The 18,334-nt window shown below is 39.6% G+C and overlaps 1 protein-coding gene across 2 annotated transcripts in view; it reads right to left on the bottom strand.

Moving 5' to 3' along the window:
* The window catches only part of GRM7 (glutamate metabotropic receptor 7), a gene marked incomplete at both ends in the record, with an annotated part of 531,980 nt that overhangs the window by 175,596 nt on the left and 338,050 nt on the right, over positions 1 to 18,334 (bottom strand). For both annotated transcript variants that reach the window (XM_083355185.1, XM_083355186.1), the window contains one exon: positions 4,131 to 4,271. In XM_083355185.1, the coding sequence (XP_083211311.1) occupies positions 4,131 to 4,271 (141 nt within the window). The remainder of the gene's footprint in view (positions 1 to 4,130; positions 4,272 to 18,334) is intronic.

Here is an 18,334-nt window from a genome sequence, read left to right as displayed (position 1 = left end):
GACCAACAAATGTCCAGTTCAGTCCCAGACAACACGTCAGGGAAATTTCACTTGTTTCCCTTTTCAGAACTCCAAGGAGGAGGGGATCCACCATTTGAGGCAACTGAGAACAGCCAAGCATATTTAACAAACAAATGAATGAATGAACGAACCTTTATTGTTAAAGTACAACCTTGTATATATTGAGATTGGCTGAGCCTCCCTTCGTGTCCCACCCCACCACAACTCACAGTGACAACAAACCCACCATCTTGTTACACCATGTGAGCTAATTGCACAACACACCGGCCTCGCAGTAAGTCATACATAAAATTATAAAATTATTTCCCGTTCAAGAGCTTAACAGCCGATGGATAAAAGCTGTTCTTCAGCCTGTTGGTACAGCTGGCTGTACTCCTGTATCTCCTACCTGATGGTAGGAAAGTAAAGAGATACCGACCAGGGTGTGAGTCATCCCTGAGAATTTTCCTCACTCTTTCAAGGCAGTGGGCCCTGGTGATGTCACCCAGTGGTGTCAGGGGACACTCCACAATGTCTTGTGCTGTGCTCACCACCCTCTGTAATACTTTCCTATCCATGGCTGTCAGGCCAGCATACCAAACCACAATACAGTGCGAGAGGATGCTCTCTATAGTAGACCGGTAAAAGAGGGTCATTAGCTGTTGTTCTACCCTGTTCTTCCGCAAGACCCTGAGGAAGTGGAGTCTTTGTTGGGCCTTTCTAGCCACCTTAGTTGTATTAACTTTCCCGGTAAGATCTTCACAGAGGTAGACTCCCAGAAATTTAAAGGAGAAAACTCTCTCCACACACCCCCCCCAATGTAAAGTGGGGCAGGTTCCTCTCTTTTTCTCTGGAAGTATAGCACCATCTCTTTTGTCTTGCCAATGTTCAGGTGCAAGTTGTTCTTGGAACACCATATGGATAGTTTTTGTACCTCCCTCCTGTATGCTGTTACATCTCCACCTGTAAGAAGACCCATTATGGTGGTATCATCTGCAAACTTAATTATCACAGTAGATGGGTCAGACAATACACAATCATATGTGTACAATGAGTACAGGTAGGGGCTCAGCATGCAGCCCTGTGGTGAGCCGGTGCAAAGCTTCAGGGGGGTGGATAAAACTGTTGTGATTCAGCATCAGCCTGTGGTTCTGGCAGCTGAGTCAGATGATTCTGAAGAGGAGGAGGAGGAGGGGTTTGGAGAGCCTTTGGTGTCAGAGGAAGGTTCTGATGCATTGCAGGACTCTCAGCCTGGCCCCTTCCGTCTTGTTCTTCATCAGACTCAGCGGTGTGAGCACGAGGGATTGGAAGAATATGATCCACAGCTGGCTTTGTTCAGGGACGCTAGGAGCAGGAGACAATCTAGCAGAGCAGAACAGAGGAAGGCAATGAGGCAACTCAGGAGAAGGCAATGAGAAGACACGCCTTGGGACTGCTGATAAAAGAGGAAGGTGTGGGAGGTGCTCCATTGCAGAACAATGTAGGCACACTTTGCAGATGTATTCGGAGAGAAAGAGATAGCTGTCTCACCCTCCCACACCCAAATTGGGTGTGTGAGAGCATTATCAAATTGAATGTAGGAATCCAAATGCCAGCAAAGAAACAGTACATGTGAGTTAGCAATCCTCAAATAATATCTAGATACCAGACTCTCAAAGAGATTCATCCTCCCTTTCAGTTCATTAGCATTGTGCAAAGAAAATGCATCAAGTGAGGTGATAGAAGTAGTCCTTCTCCATGCAGTGAAAAGGGAGAGGGTTATTTATTTCATCCATTACATAAACATGGATCATGATCACATGACCACTGTTCAAAACAGTTGTAACTTTGAATAATTGCTGAATAAGTGGTCATAACTCAAAGACTATTGGTACTGCATATATTTTGGGGTTTTTTTTAAAGTAATAGTAGTTGTTTACTAAAAATAATATAAATATTGTTGGTCTCACAGTCAGTTAGATATTATTATTATTATTATTTATTATTATTATTATTATTATTATTATTATTATTATTATTATTATTATTATTATTATCATTATTATTTAGCAATCAAGGCAAAATCTCCATGAAGACATCTAAAAAGAATCTAGTTTTAAGCTTTTTTTTGCTTTCCTTAATTTCATCTAGCTACTTTTATTCTGCTTTTGCAGTTTGAGTAATCACAAGCCATCCCACTAGTTATTTTATACAAATACCCCAATTACCTTAATTTTACAGGATTATCACCTTTTAGATATCCTGCCAGATTTTGTGATCCTGAAGTCTTCCAGATTTCTGAACAATTATTATTTTTTGTTTGTTTTCTACATTGAAATAATAATGCCCTTAGCAGAAAAATTCTGCATATTTAGAATGTTTTTTTTTTACCTCCAGGAAGTGCTGCTGAATTAAACATTATAGTACTTGAGTACTCATATGCTTCAAGTACCCATCTGGCATTTTTAGTATAAAGTAGAGTCTTAAAGCCTTCACTCCCTTTATGCAATGAAGATGAATCTGATCTCTCCTTCTTCATCTCATTCTTCTACTGTATTTTTTTAATTCTCCTTTTTATTTTGCCTGATCCTCAACAACGTTTAAGGAAGCAAATGTTACAACCCAGTATTACTTGGCTGATCTCAAAATGCTAAGAAGAATTGCATTAATTATGTTGCCATTATTTAGTTTGACATCTAAGATTAATAATTGACATGGCAGATCATTAGAAAATCCCAGTTCCATAAATTAGACTCACGAGAGAAGGTATTGTTCCTGTTGTGAAGAAAACTATATGGCCAGCAAAAGAAATCTAAATATTATCAAATAATTGATTTATCATATGGCAACCTTTCCAACCTGATATCCACCAGGTGTGGAATATGCTGAGCTAGGAGAGGTTAAATTGTGATATTGCTTGCTGTAAAGAAACAAGTCATGGCCTCTAGCTACAAACAAGAAGATCAGACAAATGCGTAGAAGAAAAGGTTACTCATAACTATCCATTGAACATCTTTAACCCATTCTCACTGTGGAAAACAAAAAGTGTAGATTTGCTGATATAGGAGACTATTTGTAGCTCAGAGTTGAAACGATGAGTGCTTTATGCTCTCTAAGCTTGCTTGTTTTGTTGTAGACCAGGGGTGTCAAACTGCCGGCCCGCAGGCCGCATGTGTCATGGCAAAACCACGCCCACCCCATTGCTGAAAATGGGGAAAAAAGTCACAATATGTCACGACACATTATGTGACGTTGCGAGTTTGATACCCCCGTTGTAGACATTTCATTACCCAAACTAGATAATTTCATCAGTGCTGGTAAGGGGTGGGATTTGTTCTCATTTTAATTTGCTCTCAACTTACCTATCCTGACATTCATTTATTGTATAGATCTCTGCCTTCAAAACACTTTCTGTTAAAAAAGAGAACAACCTAAGGCTGTAAGTTTCTTACATCACAACTCCCAGAGATCCTCTGAAGCTTGGTAGAAATGGTAATTCTTGATTTCATTGAAAATTTTCAGATACATAATTGGAGAGTAGACTTATTGATTTTATTTATTCATTATATTTAAAATATCTGTGCAGTTGCCCAGCTTCTATCAAACTCTGGACTGCTCCCAACCAGCCCAACACGGTTAAAGATGCACCTTTAATGAACTGAGATCTCAATGAATTGAAACATTTAATGTACGAGGTCTTTGCTTCATCCACTTGGCATATCATTGAAAGATCAGAAATGGCTTTTAATGAAGAGAAGTTGCGCACCTGTTTGGTAGGATCATTATCACAATTACAATAAGAAGCCCAAAGGATATTTCGGTTTTAGGATAAGAAGATGAACCATTAGTTCCTAGTCCTATAACTATAAAGAGTCCATACAATAACTATAAATAAACCTTGAAAAATATACCTCCTTTTCTTGAGCCAAAAACCCCCTTTGAATAATATCAATTATCACAAGATAAAAGGAATAAATGTATTTTAGTTAATTATTTCTCCTGTTCTTGCATGTTATGTCCTTCATTTTTCTTTTTAATTCACTCCTTTTTTCACTTTCAGTCTAGATGTGTTTCCTCGCAACAGTCACATAGACATTCCCATGCAAGTCAAATAAATATTAAAAAAAACAACAGAATGAAAATGAAATTACCAGTGCATTTACGATCAGTGTCTTCCTTTTTTGACCCACTAATTGTTAACTTGCAATTGAAGTTTTCTTCCCAATATTCTGCAAACCACACATTTCTTCTATTGTTTTCCAAAGTGCGGGATGTAAAATAGGTATCAAATCCTAAAAAAAGACAGAGAGAAAAAAATTGTTTGTTTATAAAAAGAAGTCGAATACAAGATGAATATTTTAAGTCTGCAAGTAGGAATAAGACACAAATAGAATCAGAGTATTAGTAATGACAAGGAAGACAGAGAGGGCAGCATCCACCAAATGAACTCTTTAATACCTCACATTATCTGTATGCTAATGTTGAGATTAATAGGCTCATCCCGGGTTTTACTTTGATGGGAGAGAAAGGGGAAATTTTCTGTATAATATCCATAATTCTATGTAGAGTACTTCCGACATATGCCTTTCTTTAAATCAACAAGGCTGAATGTTATAATAAAATAGTTATGTATGCTGAGCATACTGAGCTGGCTCACTCTAATTCATATAGTTTGGAGATCTACATTAATTGATTCATAAATTCAGCTATATTTGGCCTCTGGGTGTTGCTTCAGTTCTTCCCACTAAAACATAACACAAATGTTGTAACATTGCTTCTCAGTTGATACACATGGGACAGCAATATATTAATGAAAAAAGTATGAGTCATTCCACCAAAAGCCATTTTGTTCCCCTAATGTAAGGCATAAACAGAATAACATTTTTTTAAAAAAATCACAATTTTAGCAAATTACCTTCAACTGCCAACTCACACATTTTAAAAGACTAACACTATAAGCCAAATCATTGACTTTCACCAGTTTTTATTCTATATCAGAAACGTCAAACTCACAACATCACGTGACGTCACACAACGTATTGGGACGGTTTTGCCATTGCTGGCAATGGGGTGGGTGCGGCTTCCGCATGATGTCTCCAGCCCATGGGTCGGCAGTTTGACACCCCTGTTCTATAGGATCCAAACTGGGTCAGTCACTGGGACCAGAGTTTGTCTTCTAAGCTTTTGGACTCATGCCAGAACCCATTCTCAGGGAACTTCCCTCTAGTGGATGTGTCCAGTTTTTATTCTTTTGGCATTGTCTTATGAGTAGATGATTTGTGTGTTGATCTGATAAATCATGTGGTCTGTATTCCTTTAGCTTCTGCTGTTTTGTTTACAGAACAGGAGTAGAAGCAATTTCAGAGCAATGCAAAGAACCATTGTAATAAATCAATACTGTAGATGCAGCGGCTAAATCCTAGCATTACATTCTGAATGCTGACCTTTGTACCCAAGGCATATAAAGCTCTCGGGAGAAGAGGGCTTGGAGGTGGGGAGTGGCAGAGGGTTGGGAATGTCAAATTACAACTTTCAGTTTGGGCAATGTGGCACTGACAGCTATTAATGGGACTTCATGCAGCATGAAAGAGCAATGACTAGCTGTGATAACTAAGCTGTCAGCACAACTCATGCATTACAGGATTATAAATCTTTTGCAAAGCTCCGTATCAGGTATCTATATGACTGAGCTGTAAATGGAATTCTGTTTTTGTTTTATCTCTCTCTGACTCTCTCTGTGTGTGGTGTGCACATACACACACATGTGTGTTCCTTATTTCCCACATTAATGAAATAACTTATGCACCTGCTTGATTATGCTTCTTGGAGAAGTGTAAGTTGGATCACACAGCACGGACTGTATAAGTTGATCAAAGTTTTGGGAAGTCATTAATACAAAAACCAAATCATAAATAATGAACAATAAAATTATTGGGTTTGATAAAATGAGGACACAGATTGTTGGGGACAATATGTTGATTTTGTAAACTGGTTAGAAAATGCTGTAAAGCACTATGAAGCTGTATATAAGTCTAAATGATATTGGTCAAGGTTCTGACTAATGAAACTGAACAAAGTAGAACTCTGAGGATTGAGAATTCCTCAAAAAACATATTTATTGAATACATAATATTGGCAAGATCAAAAGTGAAACCAACTCTAAACTTTCCCCCAGAGATTCAAAGTAATTAAATGTAACAATTCCCTCCATTTTATTATGCTACTGATCACATTTTCCAATAAGTGCATTTGGCGGTCTTCTTGACAGTTCTCTCTGCCTTCAGGGTCTGGCGAGAATATTTCTTTCTATGTTTAGTCTAATAAAAGTAAAAACAACCTGACCTCCCCCCGCCCTTCTCTTTATGTGGCAACTGAGAATGAATGACAAAGATGGTGTCATGTTCATTGCAGAAGTTGACAGTTGGATCCCCCCTAAAGAAAAAAAAGTTCCTGGAAAACAAGTTTAGATACATTAGACATCTTTCCACCAGTTATGTACTGGAGGCTCTTTAGGCTTCTGGGGTTGCTTATCATGAAACTTTTGTATTAATCTATCTACTTCACTACTTTTAACCCAGGTAGCCTCTGACAAGGGATACCCCTTCCACTCCACTAGATACCGTAACTTCCCTTTATGTAGTCTAGAATCAAGGATGCATTTTATTTGATAGTGGATGTCCCTTTCTACTAGAATTGGAACTGGTGCTTTGTGAGGGATTGGACTCAAGGTTGAATCTGTCATTAGTAAACTACAATGGAATACTGGATGAACCTTTTCCAAAAGCTGAGGAAACCTAAGCTCAACTTTGACAGGATTTATGATTTTTACTATAGGGAAAGGGCCAATAAATTTTGGTCCCAACTTTTTACAGGGTAGCTTTAATCTCAGATATTTAGTCAAGAGATAGACTTTCTCTCCGACATGAAATGGTGTTTGAGAAGATCGCCAATTGTCGACTTGCTTCTTGTGGATTTTAGCCGCTTGGTTTAAAGCCTTCCCAACATTTGCCCAAGCACACTGTAATGATGTCATCCATTCAGTCAAGGCCTGTGAGGAGGGGGGCTCCTGAGGATATTGTCCTTTAAAAGGAACAAGTCCAGTACTGGTATGCACGGTATTGTTGTAGGCCACTTCAGCAAATGGCAGGAGGTCTGCCCAGATAGTCTGCTGATAGTTGGCATAGCATCTTAGGTACTGCTCCACCATTGTGTTCATTCGTTCATTCAGCAGCTCCATTCATACTCAGAAGAAATGCCAAGGAAAGACCTTGGGTTGACCCAATCAATTTCATGAACTCTCTCCAGAATTTTGCTGTAAATTGAACCCCCCTATCTGATATAATGCTTTTTGGGGCTTCATGGAGTCAGTAGATGTGCTTCAGGAACAGCTTGGCTAATTTCTGGGCAGAAGGAAATCCAGGACAGGCTACAAAATGAGCTTGATTTGGGAAAAAAATATCAATAACGGTCCAAATCATTGTATTCCCACTGTTCTTGGAAAGTTCTACAATAAAGTCCATTGCTATCTGTTCCCAAGGTTGGGAAGGGTCTTCTACTTATTGTAATAATCCAGGGAAGTTAATGGGACATTTCTTCATAGATGCACAGGTTGCACAGTTCGTAATATAACTTTCAATGTCCTTCTTCATCCCTGGCCACCAAAATTGCCTCCTCATCAGATGCAAGGTTTTCAGGAACCCAAAATGACCAGCATGATGTCTCGATTGTAGGGCTTGGATTCTGAGAGTGCTAGGAAGGTAGGGTTTGGATCCCTTCCATGCAAATTCATCTCTATAGGTTAATACTTGTCTGTTGGTTCTGAACTATGGGTCAGACTTTAACTTGTCTTTGAGCTGCTGGGTGAAGCAGCTGTCAGGACTGGTAGGTTATTTTTGAGTTTTGCTGCCTAGTAGTCACTTGAGAAGCCCTTTGTGGTGGGGGAATGATGGCAACCTGATCCCTCCCCTTTTCTTTATGTGGCAACTGAGAACGTATGACAAAGATAGCGTCACCTAGGCTCATTGCAGAAGTTGACGCTATTGCTATTGTGTGACCACAGTTTTTGTTTTCTTTAGGAAATGTAGTACTGCTCAGGTAGAAATAGAAAAAGGAAATTACATTTTTAATAACAAGAGGTAGTCTTGACCAGGTGTATAAGCTATTTTAGGCTTCATTCTGTATTTTGATGATTCAATCCTAAATATTTACAAAAAGGCAAATTAATCTGGTAAAGAGGAAATGGGATCAGGTCAACTAAAACTGTTCACTGGGTGACAGCAATGCATATTTGATGTCCAGAACTCATTATGCCAATCTTAGTAGAAATCAGGCACACATAAGGAGGCAATGGTTAAATCCTGTTCAATTTTCTGCTTGCTCCTCTACAACTTCCCAGACAGAGAAGTAAGCAACCATGCCAAGGAATAAAAAGAGACAAGGAGTACATAGAACTGAAGGAACAGAAGAACACAGCTAAACAAATGAAAATATACTCCTTTTGGGATTCAGCCAAACAGTAATATTTTCTTCTACATGCCAATCCTTCCCTTCCCTTCAAATGAAAAACATACATGTCAAATGCCTCCATGTTGTTCCAAAAATATTGAAAGTAAGCAAGAGGGTTTTCAGAACAATGCATGTATACTTGGATTAGAATGATTAATAGAACCGTGATAAATGTTTACTTTAGTTTCATAAAAAACCCATTGTAATCCACCTACTAATGTTTGCTTAATTAGCCAAACCAGCAATAATATTAACACTCAAAAGCTTCTTTTTGTTGACAATATAAATACCCTACATATTCTCATTCATGAAATATTGGCTTCTTTTTGGCATAGCACACTTAATATTTTCTTCATTATCCACAGATAAAAATCTTTTGAATTAAAGTCATGCAAGCCATTTTATGTTCGTTATCATAAAAAAAGGTATCTTTCAGGTCATGAAAACTGAAAAAATTAATTTGTTTATTCTGTACAGGTAATCCTTGACTTAGAACAGTTCATTTAGTGACCATTCAAAGTTACAATGGGACTGAAAAAACGTGATTTATGACCATTTTTCACAGTTACAACCTTAGAAGTATCACCATGATCATGTGATTAAAATTCAGACGCTTAGCAAGTAGTTCATGTTTATGACTGTTACCATGTCATGTGATCACCTTTGGAGACCCTCTGACAAGCAAAGTCAATGGGGAAGCCAGATTCACTTAACAACCATGTTACTAACTTATCAACTGCAGTGAATCACTTAACAACTGAGGCAAACAAGGTCATAAAATGGGGGCAAAACTTGCTCAAAATGTCTCACTTAACAACATAAATTTGGGGCTCAGTTGTGGTCATAAGGTGAGGACTACCTGCATCCCAAAAGGTGTTCTAAATGTTGGGCCACAAACTTAACCCACATCATCATTATAAAACGTCACCAGTGAGTATATAAAATGAATTCATAGTGTTATGTTTTTGGTTTGTTCTGTTTCAAGTGTAGGTAAACTAGCTTTAATATGATTGTCTGATTACATATGGACAACCTTCTGTCTACCATAATCTTTCAATTTCAACATGTATGTTTCCCCATTAAGCATGGAAGGAACTGGGGATATTTGAAAAGTCTGATTCTTTTAAGTACTAGTACAAGTTGCCTTGAAGCATATCTCCTAACCAAAGCATAAATCAGAATAGATTTTGTCATTCTAAAAATGTTTTTCTGCCCCAAACCATACTAAAATGCATTTGATTTCAATACAAATTTTAATATAGATTATATAACTCTCATATTATATGCAAGCAGCATTTATTCCTCTAAAACTATTATAAATTGCCTTCCGGGAAACTTAAACCTTTAGTCATAAAAAAGTTATACTAAAACAAACATTTTACTTCAAATGTTATGAAAGAGGGTGATGACAAATTGTTTTTAGTCACTGTTACCTTAGAGAATAGATATGTAATACACTGATGATATAATGATCTTTCACGACACAACTTTCATATATCCACAATATTGCAAAATATAATTTAAAGCATTTGCGGTATATATCACCATATGGAAAGACATTAACTATAATATTTCTTTTCAAAGTGTATTGGCATGTATTGTAAATGCAGTCATCAAAATTGTCTTGAAACTAAAATTAAACTATAGATGGACAAGATAAGATCTTATGGTATATCTTAAGGAACCTGCAAATTCCTACCATAAATCTAATGTTCAAATCATTTTAAACACTCTTGGAAGAATGTTTAATATTTACAGATCTGTTTCAAAGTCATGTTATGTGTTACGTTTTTAATACCTAGAGCAGGGGTAGGCAACCTTGGCTCTTTTATGACTCGTGGACTTCAACTCCCATAATTCCTGAGCCAACATAGGTCAGGAATTCTGGGAGTTGAAGTCCACGAGTCATAAGTCCACGAGTCATAAAAGAGCCAAAGTTGCGTACCCCTGACCTAGAGCCATAGTTTCTCAAAATTGGATATTTCAGTTCTTGATTCCACTATTCAAATAAATAATTAGGTTTTTTTGTTTAATTCCTTATAAAATTTGATTGTCAATTTCTTTTCAAGCCATGCATCCTAAAATTACATGTACCTCAAGAGCCAAAAAAAAATCTTCCCTTGTTATTTTCAATTTCAGTTATTCTACACTATCCATTTCTCATGTATTCCTTGCAATTTCTAAGGCTGAAAGGGAAAAACCCTGTTTAATATATCTGACCCTAAAACCTCCTAACATTTCAGAAGAGTTATATACACTACTTACCAAGTAGTAAGAGTGAAATATTAATTAAGTCTTGCTGCAAAATTATACCTATGTTAAATACAAGGCCAGTGATACAACTGAAAATCAATATCATGAAGTAATCTCAATTTGGCTAAGAACAGTTGAGGGTTTTTAGTCTGCTGTAATTCACTTCAATATATTTGTCTGTTAAAGTATCTAATAGGGATTAAGATTGGAATCCCTCTTACAATACACATTAATCTTGATGTAATATTCATTTTAATAGCACTAATCTTTCCCCAAACACTTAATGGAAATGTTAACCATTGAGTTATGTTTATTGAAGTTGTAGCTACTTATTTAGATGCTTAATACAACTTATTATGATATATTTTGAGAAATATTTCTCAATATCTCAGTATTTTATAGAGTCGATACAAATTTTAATTCTTTAGTCTATTCTGTTAATTTATTTATCCAGGTTAATAAAAAAGGGGTGAGAAAGAAACTCAGTATAATACAACCTTGATTCTGTTTGATTAATAGGGGGCAGAGGAAAATTCTCACAGACTTTCAAGATTCTATTATCCACTAAAAATAAAGGAGACATCCAGTAGTACTTATAGTATGCATTCTATGACCTAGCTAACCTCAAAGACATATCAGGAATCTAGAACAGTCATTTGATATGATTATATGATTGATACAAGAAGGGGAAAGAACTGAGATATAATTGCATGGCTAAGGGCTAACTGGAAGAGATCATCCAAGTTAAGATAAAATAGTATAATGAGGCCAACCAGTTTCCAAATTATGATCTTGAACATATGCCTGCCATTATTAAAGGAGAACATCAGGAATTGCTATGAAATAGTGAATTTCATAGCAGTACTGAAATCAAATAAGCTGATAAGGATGAATATTAAAATAGAATACCCAAATACCAAGAAACAGGAACTATCAAACTGGATGTCAGAACAAAAGATGCCAAAAAAAATTGCCAAAAAAAGAAGGGGAAGACAAAACCAAGAGAGACAAAGAACTCAGGAAGGAAGTTAACCAAGAATTATAAAGCACTGTTAGAAGAGAAAAAAAGTTGTATTGTGATATGATAAAGCTATCAAGAGTGGAAATAGATTGGGAAAAATAAAGAAAAGTTTTCCTGAAGAGCACCAAACTCTGAAAAAGTCTCCAACCTCAAATTGGTGGGTGAATGGATGCCAATGGACAAATAATAATTGATTGAAACTCAAACCAAGAGGAAAGGAGTATAGTGAAGTTGTCTCCAGCAAGTATATCAGCATCCAAAATACCTTTGAAGATACTGCCTATATACAAAAGCCTCTAGTACTAGGTGAAGTTAGATCAGCACTCTAGTCCTTACCAACTCAGAATGCTATAGGCACTGAAAAAATGTCTACAGAAAAATGCAAGCAACAGAAGAATAATCAGTAAATGTTCTAACAAAGCTTTGCCAGCAAATCTGAAGGACAACCCAGTAGTCAACTTAGGACAGACCTGGATGTTGGTCTTGAGGGAAATATTTATAAGATGTTAACAAAAACAGAGCAGGGCCCTGGAAAAGAAAGAAATTTAAGATGTCTGGCTTCTCCCTGACTCACTGGAGTATAAGAAAACAAATCAGACTTGCAAGATTCTGCTAAGTAAGCCTATTTCAATAAAGCATAATTCTAGCCTTCTCATGGAGTCCGTTTCCTGATTTGGACAACTTCAAAGGGCTGATATCAACAGATTGGAAAATATTGGTCTATATACCAATACAAAAGAAAATGTGCAAAGTATAATACAATATCCAACCAATATTTTTTGTTGTTGTTTTGATTGTTTTTTTAAATAATGAGTTGTTAACCTTCCAGCTTTCTCTCTTGATTCCTAGCACTATCACTGGCTGACAAAGCATACTCAATGAGAAGTTATTAATGGTATTGCATCTACAGGGAGGGAACTAAACAGTGGGGTACCACAATGTTCTGTCTTAGGCCCAGTACTCTTCAATAACTTCATAAATGAATCAGGTGAGGGAATAGAGGGGAACTCATCAAATTTGCAAATGACACTAAGCTGGCAGGAATAGCCAACACCCCAGAAGACAAGCTCGGGATCCAGAAAGGTTTTGACAGATGTGAACAATGGACCCTATCCAACAAAATGAAATTTAATGTGGACAAAAGCAAGGTTTTATACCTGGACATGAAAAACCAAAGGTACAACTTCAGATTAGGCAAAACCTGGCTCAAAAACAGTAACTGTGAGAGAGACCTTGGAGTCGTAGTGGACAATCAGTTAAATATGAGCCAGCAGTGTGCAGCAGCAGCCAAAAAAACTAATACAATTCTTGGTTGCATAAACAGAGGCATAGAATAAAAACAAATGAAGTATTGCTACCGTTTTATAAAGCCTTAGTAAGGCCACACCTGGAATATTGCATCCAGTTTTGGTCGCCACTTTGAAAAAAAAAAAAGTTGAGACTTTGGAAAAAGTGCAAAGAAGAGCAACTGAGATGATTAAAGGCTTGGAAACTAAAACATATGAAGAACGGTTGCAGGATTTGGGTATGACCAGTCTAGAGAAATGAAGGGGGGGACATGATAGCAGTATGCCAGTGAAATAGCTTGCCTTCAGACATTGTCGGTGCTTCATCACTGGAGGTTTTTAAGAAAAGACTGGACAGCCACTTGTCTGAAATGACATACTGTAGGGTCTCCTGCTTCAGTAAGGGGATGGACTAGAAGACCTCCAAGGTCCCTTCCAGCTCTATTCTGATTCTGATTCATTATGTTTAACCTTTGCTGCTATACATGCTTGATATAATTTGTCGTTAAGTTTCTGGCATAAAGCAAATATTAATCTCTAACCACTTATTGCAGCTGTAGAACTAGCTCTGAGTCTTTTTCTTGTTGTTTTGAGGGCAATGTAAGAATAGATCTCCAGTCCTATTAATCATTAATTGCATTCCAAAGAATTAAAGTATTGGTAGTTCCCTGATCTATTTTTTTACATTGCAATATTTTGTCAGTATAGTGCACAAAAGAGAATTGTTTGTTTTGGACTTTAAAAATTTCAATAACCATTGCTTATTTGCTTATATATGCTTAGAACACTTTCTAGTTTCAGGAAAAAAATGTGTTAATATACTTCTTTGTAACTGAAAAACAAATTAATTAATTAAAAGCTCTCTCTCTCTCTCTCTCTCTCTCTCTCTCTCACACACACACACACACACACACAAATATAATGTGTGTATGTATACATATGAAGTTCTGCAACTCACATACATATATAAAAAGAAAGAGGGAGGGAGGGAGGGAGGGAGGAAGGAAGGAAAGAAGGAAGGAAGGAAGATTGTAAAACTTTATATGTTGTAATGGAATGTGTGGATGACATGTGAACTAAGGGAAGAGATGTTGCAATCATACAAAGAAGGCAGGATTCCCTAGTGGTTTAATAGGAAGAAAAATGTAGGATCTGCCTTAATTAATCAAGCAGTTAAAAGTGATGGTGAGAAGTTGGTACAGTACTTTCAAATTTGCAAGATGCTGTTAATACAAAGCCTTATAATAAAGTAAGAATTAGTTCAGTTAGTTATATATATGTATGTATGTATGTATGTATGTATGTATGTATGTATGTATGTATGTATGTTTGTATAAAATAGTGGACAGTCATACATAACACACACACACAGGATTTGATTGCTAACAGAATCACCTCAGGCTCTCACCAGTTTCCTGAGACTTCCCTCAGACCTGATGATAAAGCTGAGTCTTGAAGGAATATAACAGCAACAGTCACAGCTGATGCCTAGAGGCCAACTTAATGCTAAGGAGCTCACATCTGGTCACTTATGGATCAGCACCCTTGAAAACCCCAAGAGATTCCTGAAGGATACATGCCTGCCCTTGGGTCTCAGCTGATACCATCCCAGCTGGACCCATCTCCAAAAGGGCCACCATTCTGGGTCCAGCCAGGTCTCGGTAATATATGCCAGGTCAGTCCTTTTATTGATGATTAGGTTGTAAAGGAGGAAAGATTTATTACAGCAGCCAGAAAGTGGGGCTTCTGATGTTCTACTGACTGGGTAAAGAAACATCTGTGAAATACTTCAGAAGTGTTCTTAATAGGGTGATAAAAATTAATCAGAGCAATAATTACAGTTACTATCTTTACCATTAAAATAAAATAAAATATCTTTCACTTTTGCAGTGTTCACATCTTAAATCAAATTTAAAATGGTTGTTAAAGATATTAGCTACCTCACATATTTTCATGGAATATCCACTAATACACTATTACCCATCCAGTTCCTAACCCCTCAAAAACAGCTGCTCATTAGGTAGATTATATAGTAATACCTGGTTGCAATTTTTCCAGTTACAAATTTGTCATTTCTAAAAAAACTGAGGCCATTTATGTTTCAGCTGACTATTTTATCATGTCACCTTGTAGATGAAATATAAAATATATGTTTCTCAACATCAGAATAACATTGTAATATAATCAGTTTACTTAATGGCAAATGGATAAAGGGAAAAGACTAATTTTGATATAGGTTGGGAAAAGGTAGATATAATGCAAAAAATAAAACTAAAAAGAACCCACCCCAACTGCATGAATGAGGAAGGAAGGAAGGAAGGAAGGAAGGAAGCATTTCTCCTCTCCTGATCTCATGACTAAAAACATAGGATACCCATGTAAATTAAAACATAGAGTAAAAATATCAGTTAAGGAAAAAAATAATAGGTATTATTTTTAAATATACTGTATATGCATTATATTAAAACACAAGACAGCTGTCATAGGCCGCTTTTACGCGGCCGCACTGACAGCTGTCAAAAGACTACATGTGCGCAGCCGCCCACGCGGCCTACAAGCACACGCGGCCGTTTGACAGCTGTCAAACGGCGCGCATGCGCATTACCGACAGAACTGTCAAAACCGCGGCAGGCCCCGGCGGCCGCCGCAAGCTGTCAAAGTTAGCGCATGCGCAGTAGCGGCGGCGAGCTGTCAAAACGCCGGCCGCGCGCCAAAACCAGCTGACGGGATTCCCCTGCCTAACTAAAGCGCTAGCGCTGTCTCTGGGGAGATTCTGCCCTAACAGCTGACCGATTGGCCCCCTGTTCTTGGCGGGAAAACGCGCCCCGCTGATTTGCTGTCCCGTTTGACAGCTGCCTATATAAGGCATGTTTTTTCCCTGTTCTCTTGTCCGGGCTAACAAAATAAACAACCTGTAAATGACGACGCGTCTCCCTTGTCCTTCCTGCCGATAATCCACCTGGCGACGAGGATGGGATGCTGGTACTAGCTGAAGTCACGGGCCAGGAGCGTTGCTGTCCGGTCAACCGCTGAAGTCACTAGCTAAGTCACCGACCGGACAAGCCAACCTTCCAGGTGCCCGAAGTACCGCGGACCCGGGATGGCAAACCTAGGACACATAAGGGAGTTCGACGTCCGGCACCCCGAAGGATGGGAGTCGCATTTGGGCCAGGTCGAGGGGTACCTCCTTGTGAATAAAATCACGGAGGACCGCCACAAGGCCGCCGCGCTCCTATGCCTGAGCGGGCCAGCGGTATACGATATCGCCGTTGGCCTCTGCAGCCCGGACCCGGTCACCACCATTCCGTATGCCGAGCTCATGGACCGCCTCAGCAAACACTTCATGCCAAGGCGGTCAGAACTATATTGGCGGCTCTCTTTCGCCCGACGGAAGCAGCAGCCGGGTGAAACCTCCACTGCTTTCATCGCGACCGTCAGGCACGCCGCCCGCAAATGCCATTTCCCCGACCTGGAGGACCGGATCCGCGATCAAGTCATCGCCGGTCTCCAGAACACGCGTCTGCAGAGGAAGCTTGTGGCAAAGCCCACAATGGACCTCGCAGAGCTCACGCTGGAGATAATGGCGTTCGAAGACAGCCATCGCGACGAAACCGAGACGTTTGGCGAAAACTCAGGCAACTCTGTCCATCAGGCCAGGGAGCTTGACCAGGGGCCGCCAGAGCCCGAATCCGGGGTCGATGCGATCCTCTCCCGCTTCAACCGGATGACCGCCGGCCGGGAAAGGAGCCGCAACCAAGACCGACAATCGGGCCCCAACACGAAGAAACCGCAGACCAACGCCAGGGCAAAGTGTGCCAGTTGCGGCGGAAGCCATGCCAGAGCCACCTGCAGGTTTAGGAACGTGAAGTGCCACGGCTGTGGCAAGACCGGCCACATCCGATCAGCATGTCGCAGCCTAAACCGGGAGACCCTCCACGACCTTGACGAGATCCCCGCAGGTAGGACAGTCCCTCCCCGCCCTCAACCAAGGGTTATAGGGTCTGTATGCTCCCTAACAAAAACTCCCGCTAACAACATCCCCAGAGCCAAGGTTAGAACGTGGGTCAAAATACAGGGAATCCCCTGTGAAATGGAGGTCGACTCAGGATCCTCCGTTTCCATCCTGTCAGGGGACACACTCCAGAAGATAGCCAACAAAACAAATCACCGCATTCCAATCCAACCCTCCAGGGTCTTGCTGGCAGATTTTCAAGGGGCGCAAATAGACTTAAAGGGACAAGCCGTCCTGAAAGTCGATTTTAAAAAATTCTCAGGCCACTTAACAGCCCAAATAACCAAGCAACCAAGAACTAGCTTAATAGGATTAGATTGGTTTGAGGCATTAGGCATTCGCCTCGAAGGGACAAACCGCATCCAAACTGATTCTTTAGAAAATATCTGCAAAAAATTTGCGGATGTGTTTGACGGCTCACTGGGCAAATACAATGCCCCCCCCATCGACCTCAAGTTCAAACCGGAGGTCGGACCAATTAGAATAAAAGCCAGGAAAGTTCCCTTCGCCCTAAAACCAAAAATAGACAGGGAACTAGACCGCTTGCTCAAACTAGGAGTCCTAGAACCCACTGACAGCGGAACTTGGGAAACCCCCATAGTGACACCTGTCAAACCCAATGGTGACGTCAGAATCTGCGCGGACTATAAAGCGACCCTCAACCGCGCACTCAACCCGCATGCGTACCCAGTCCCGTCAGTAAGAGATGTTCTTTCAGAAATAGGGTCCGGCTCCATTTTCGCCAAATTAGACTTGGCACATGCCTTCCTGCAACTCCCTGTAACCAGGGAAACCGCAGAAGCCCAAACCATAGTGACGCACAGAGGGGCGTTCAAAGTGAACCGCCTCCAATTTGGCATCTCCGTGGCACCTGGAATATTCCAGGAAGTCATGGAGCGCACTCTCAAAGGCATCCCCGGAGTCTGCCCGTATTTTGATGACGTCCTCATCGCGGGTGACTCCTCCCACTCCCTAGCAACCAGACTGCACGAAGTCCTCTCAAGATTCCGCGCAGCTGGCTTAAAATTAAAATGTGAGAAGTGCTCAATCGGAGTACCCTCCGCAGAGTTCCTAGGGTACAAAATAGACGGCAAAGGCATTCACCCCACCAATGCAAAAATACAAGCAATACAAGCCGCACCCCCCCCCAAAAAATAAAACGGAGCTCCAGGCATTCCTAGGGCTCCTAAATTTTTACCATTCATTTCTGCCCGGAAAAGCCACAATAGCAGAACCCCTTCATAGACTCCTGGACAAAGGGGCCCCCTGGAAGTGGAC

Source organism: Vipera ursinii (genome assembly GCF_947247035.1).
Source record: "Vipera ursinii genome assembly, chromosome: 2".
NCBI lineage: Eukaryota > Metazoa > Chordata > Lepidosauria > Squamata > Viperidae > Vipera > Vipera ursinii.
Note: the sequence above shows the minus strand (reverse complement) of the source record. Positions and strands in the feature narration are given on the sequence as shown.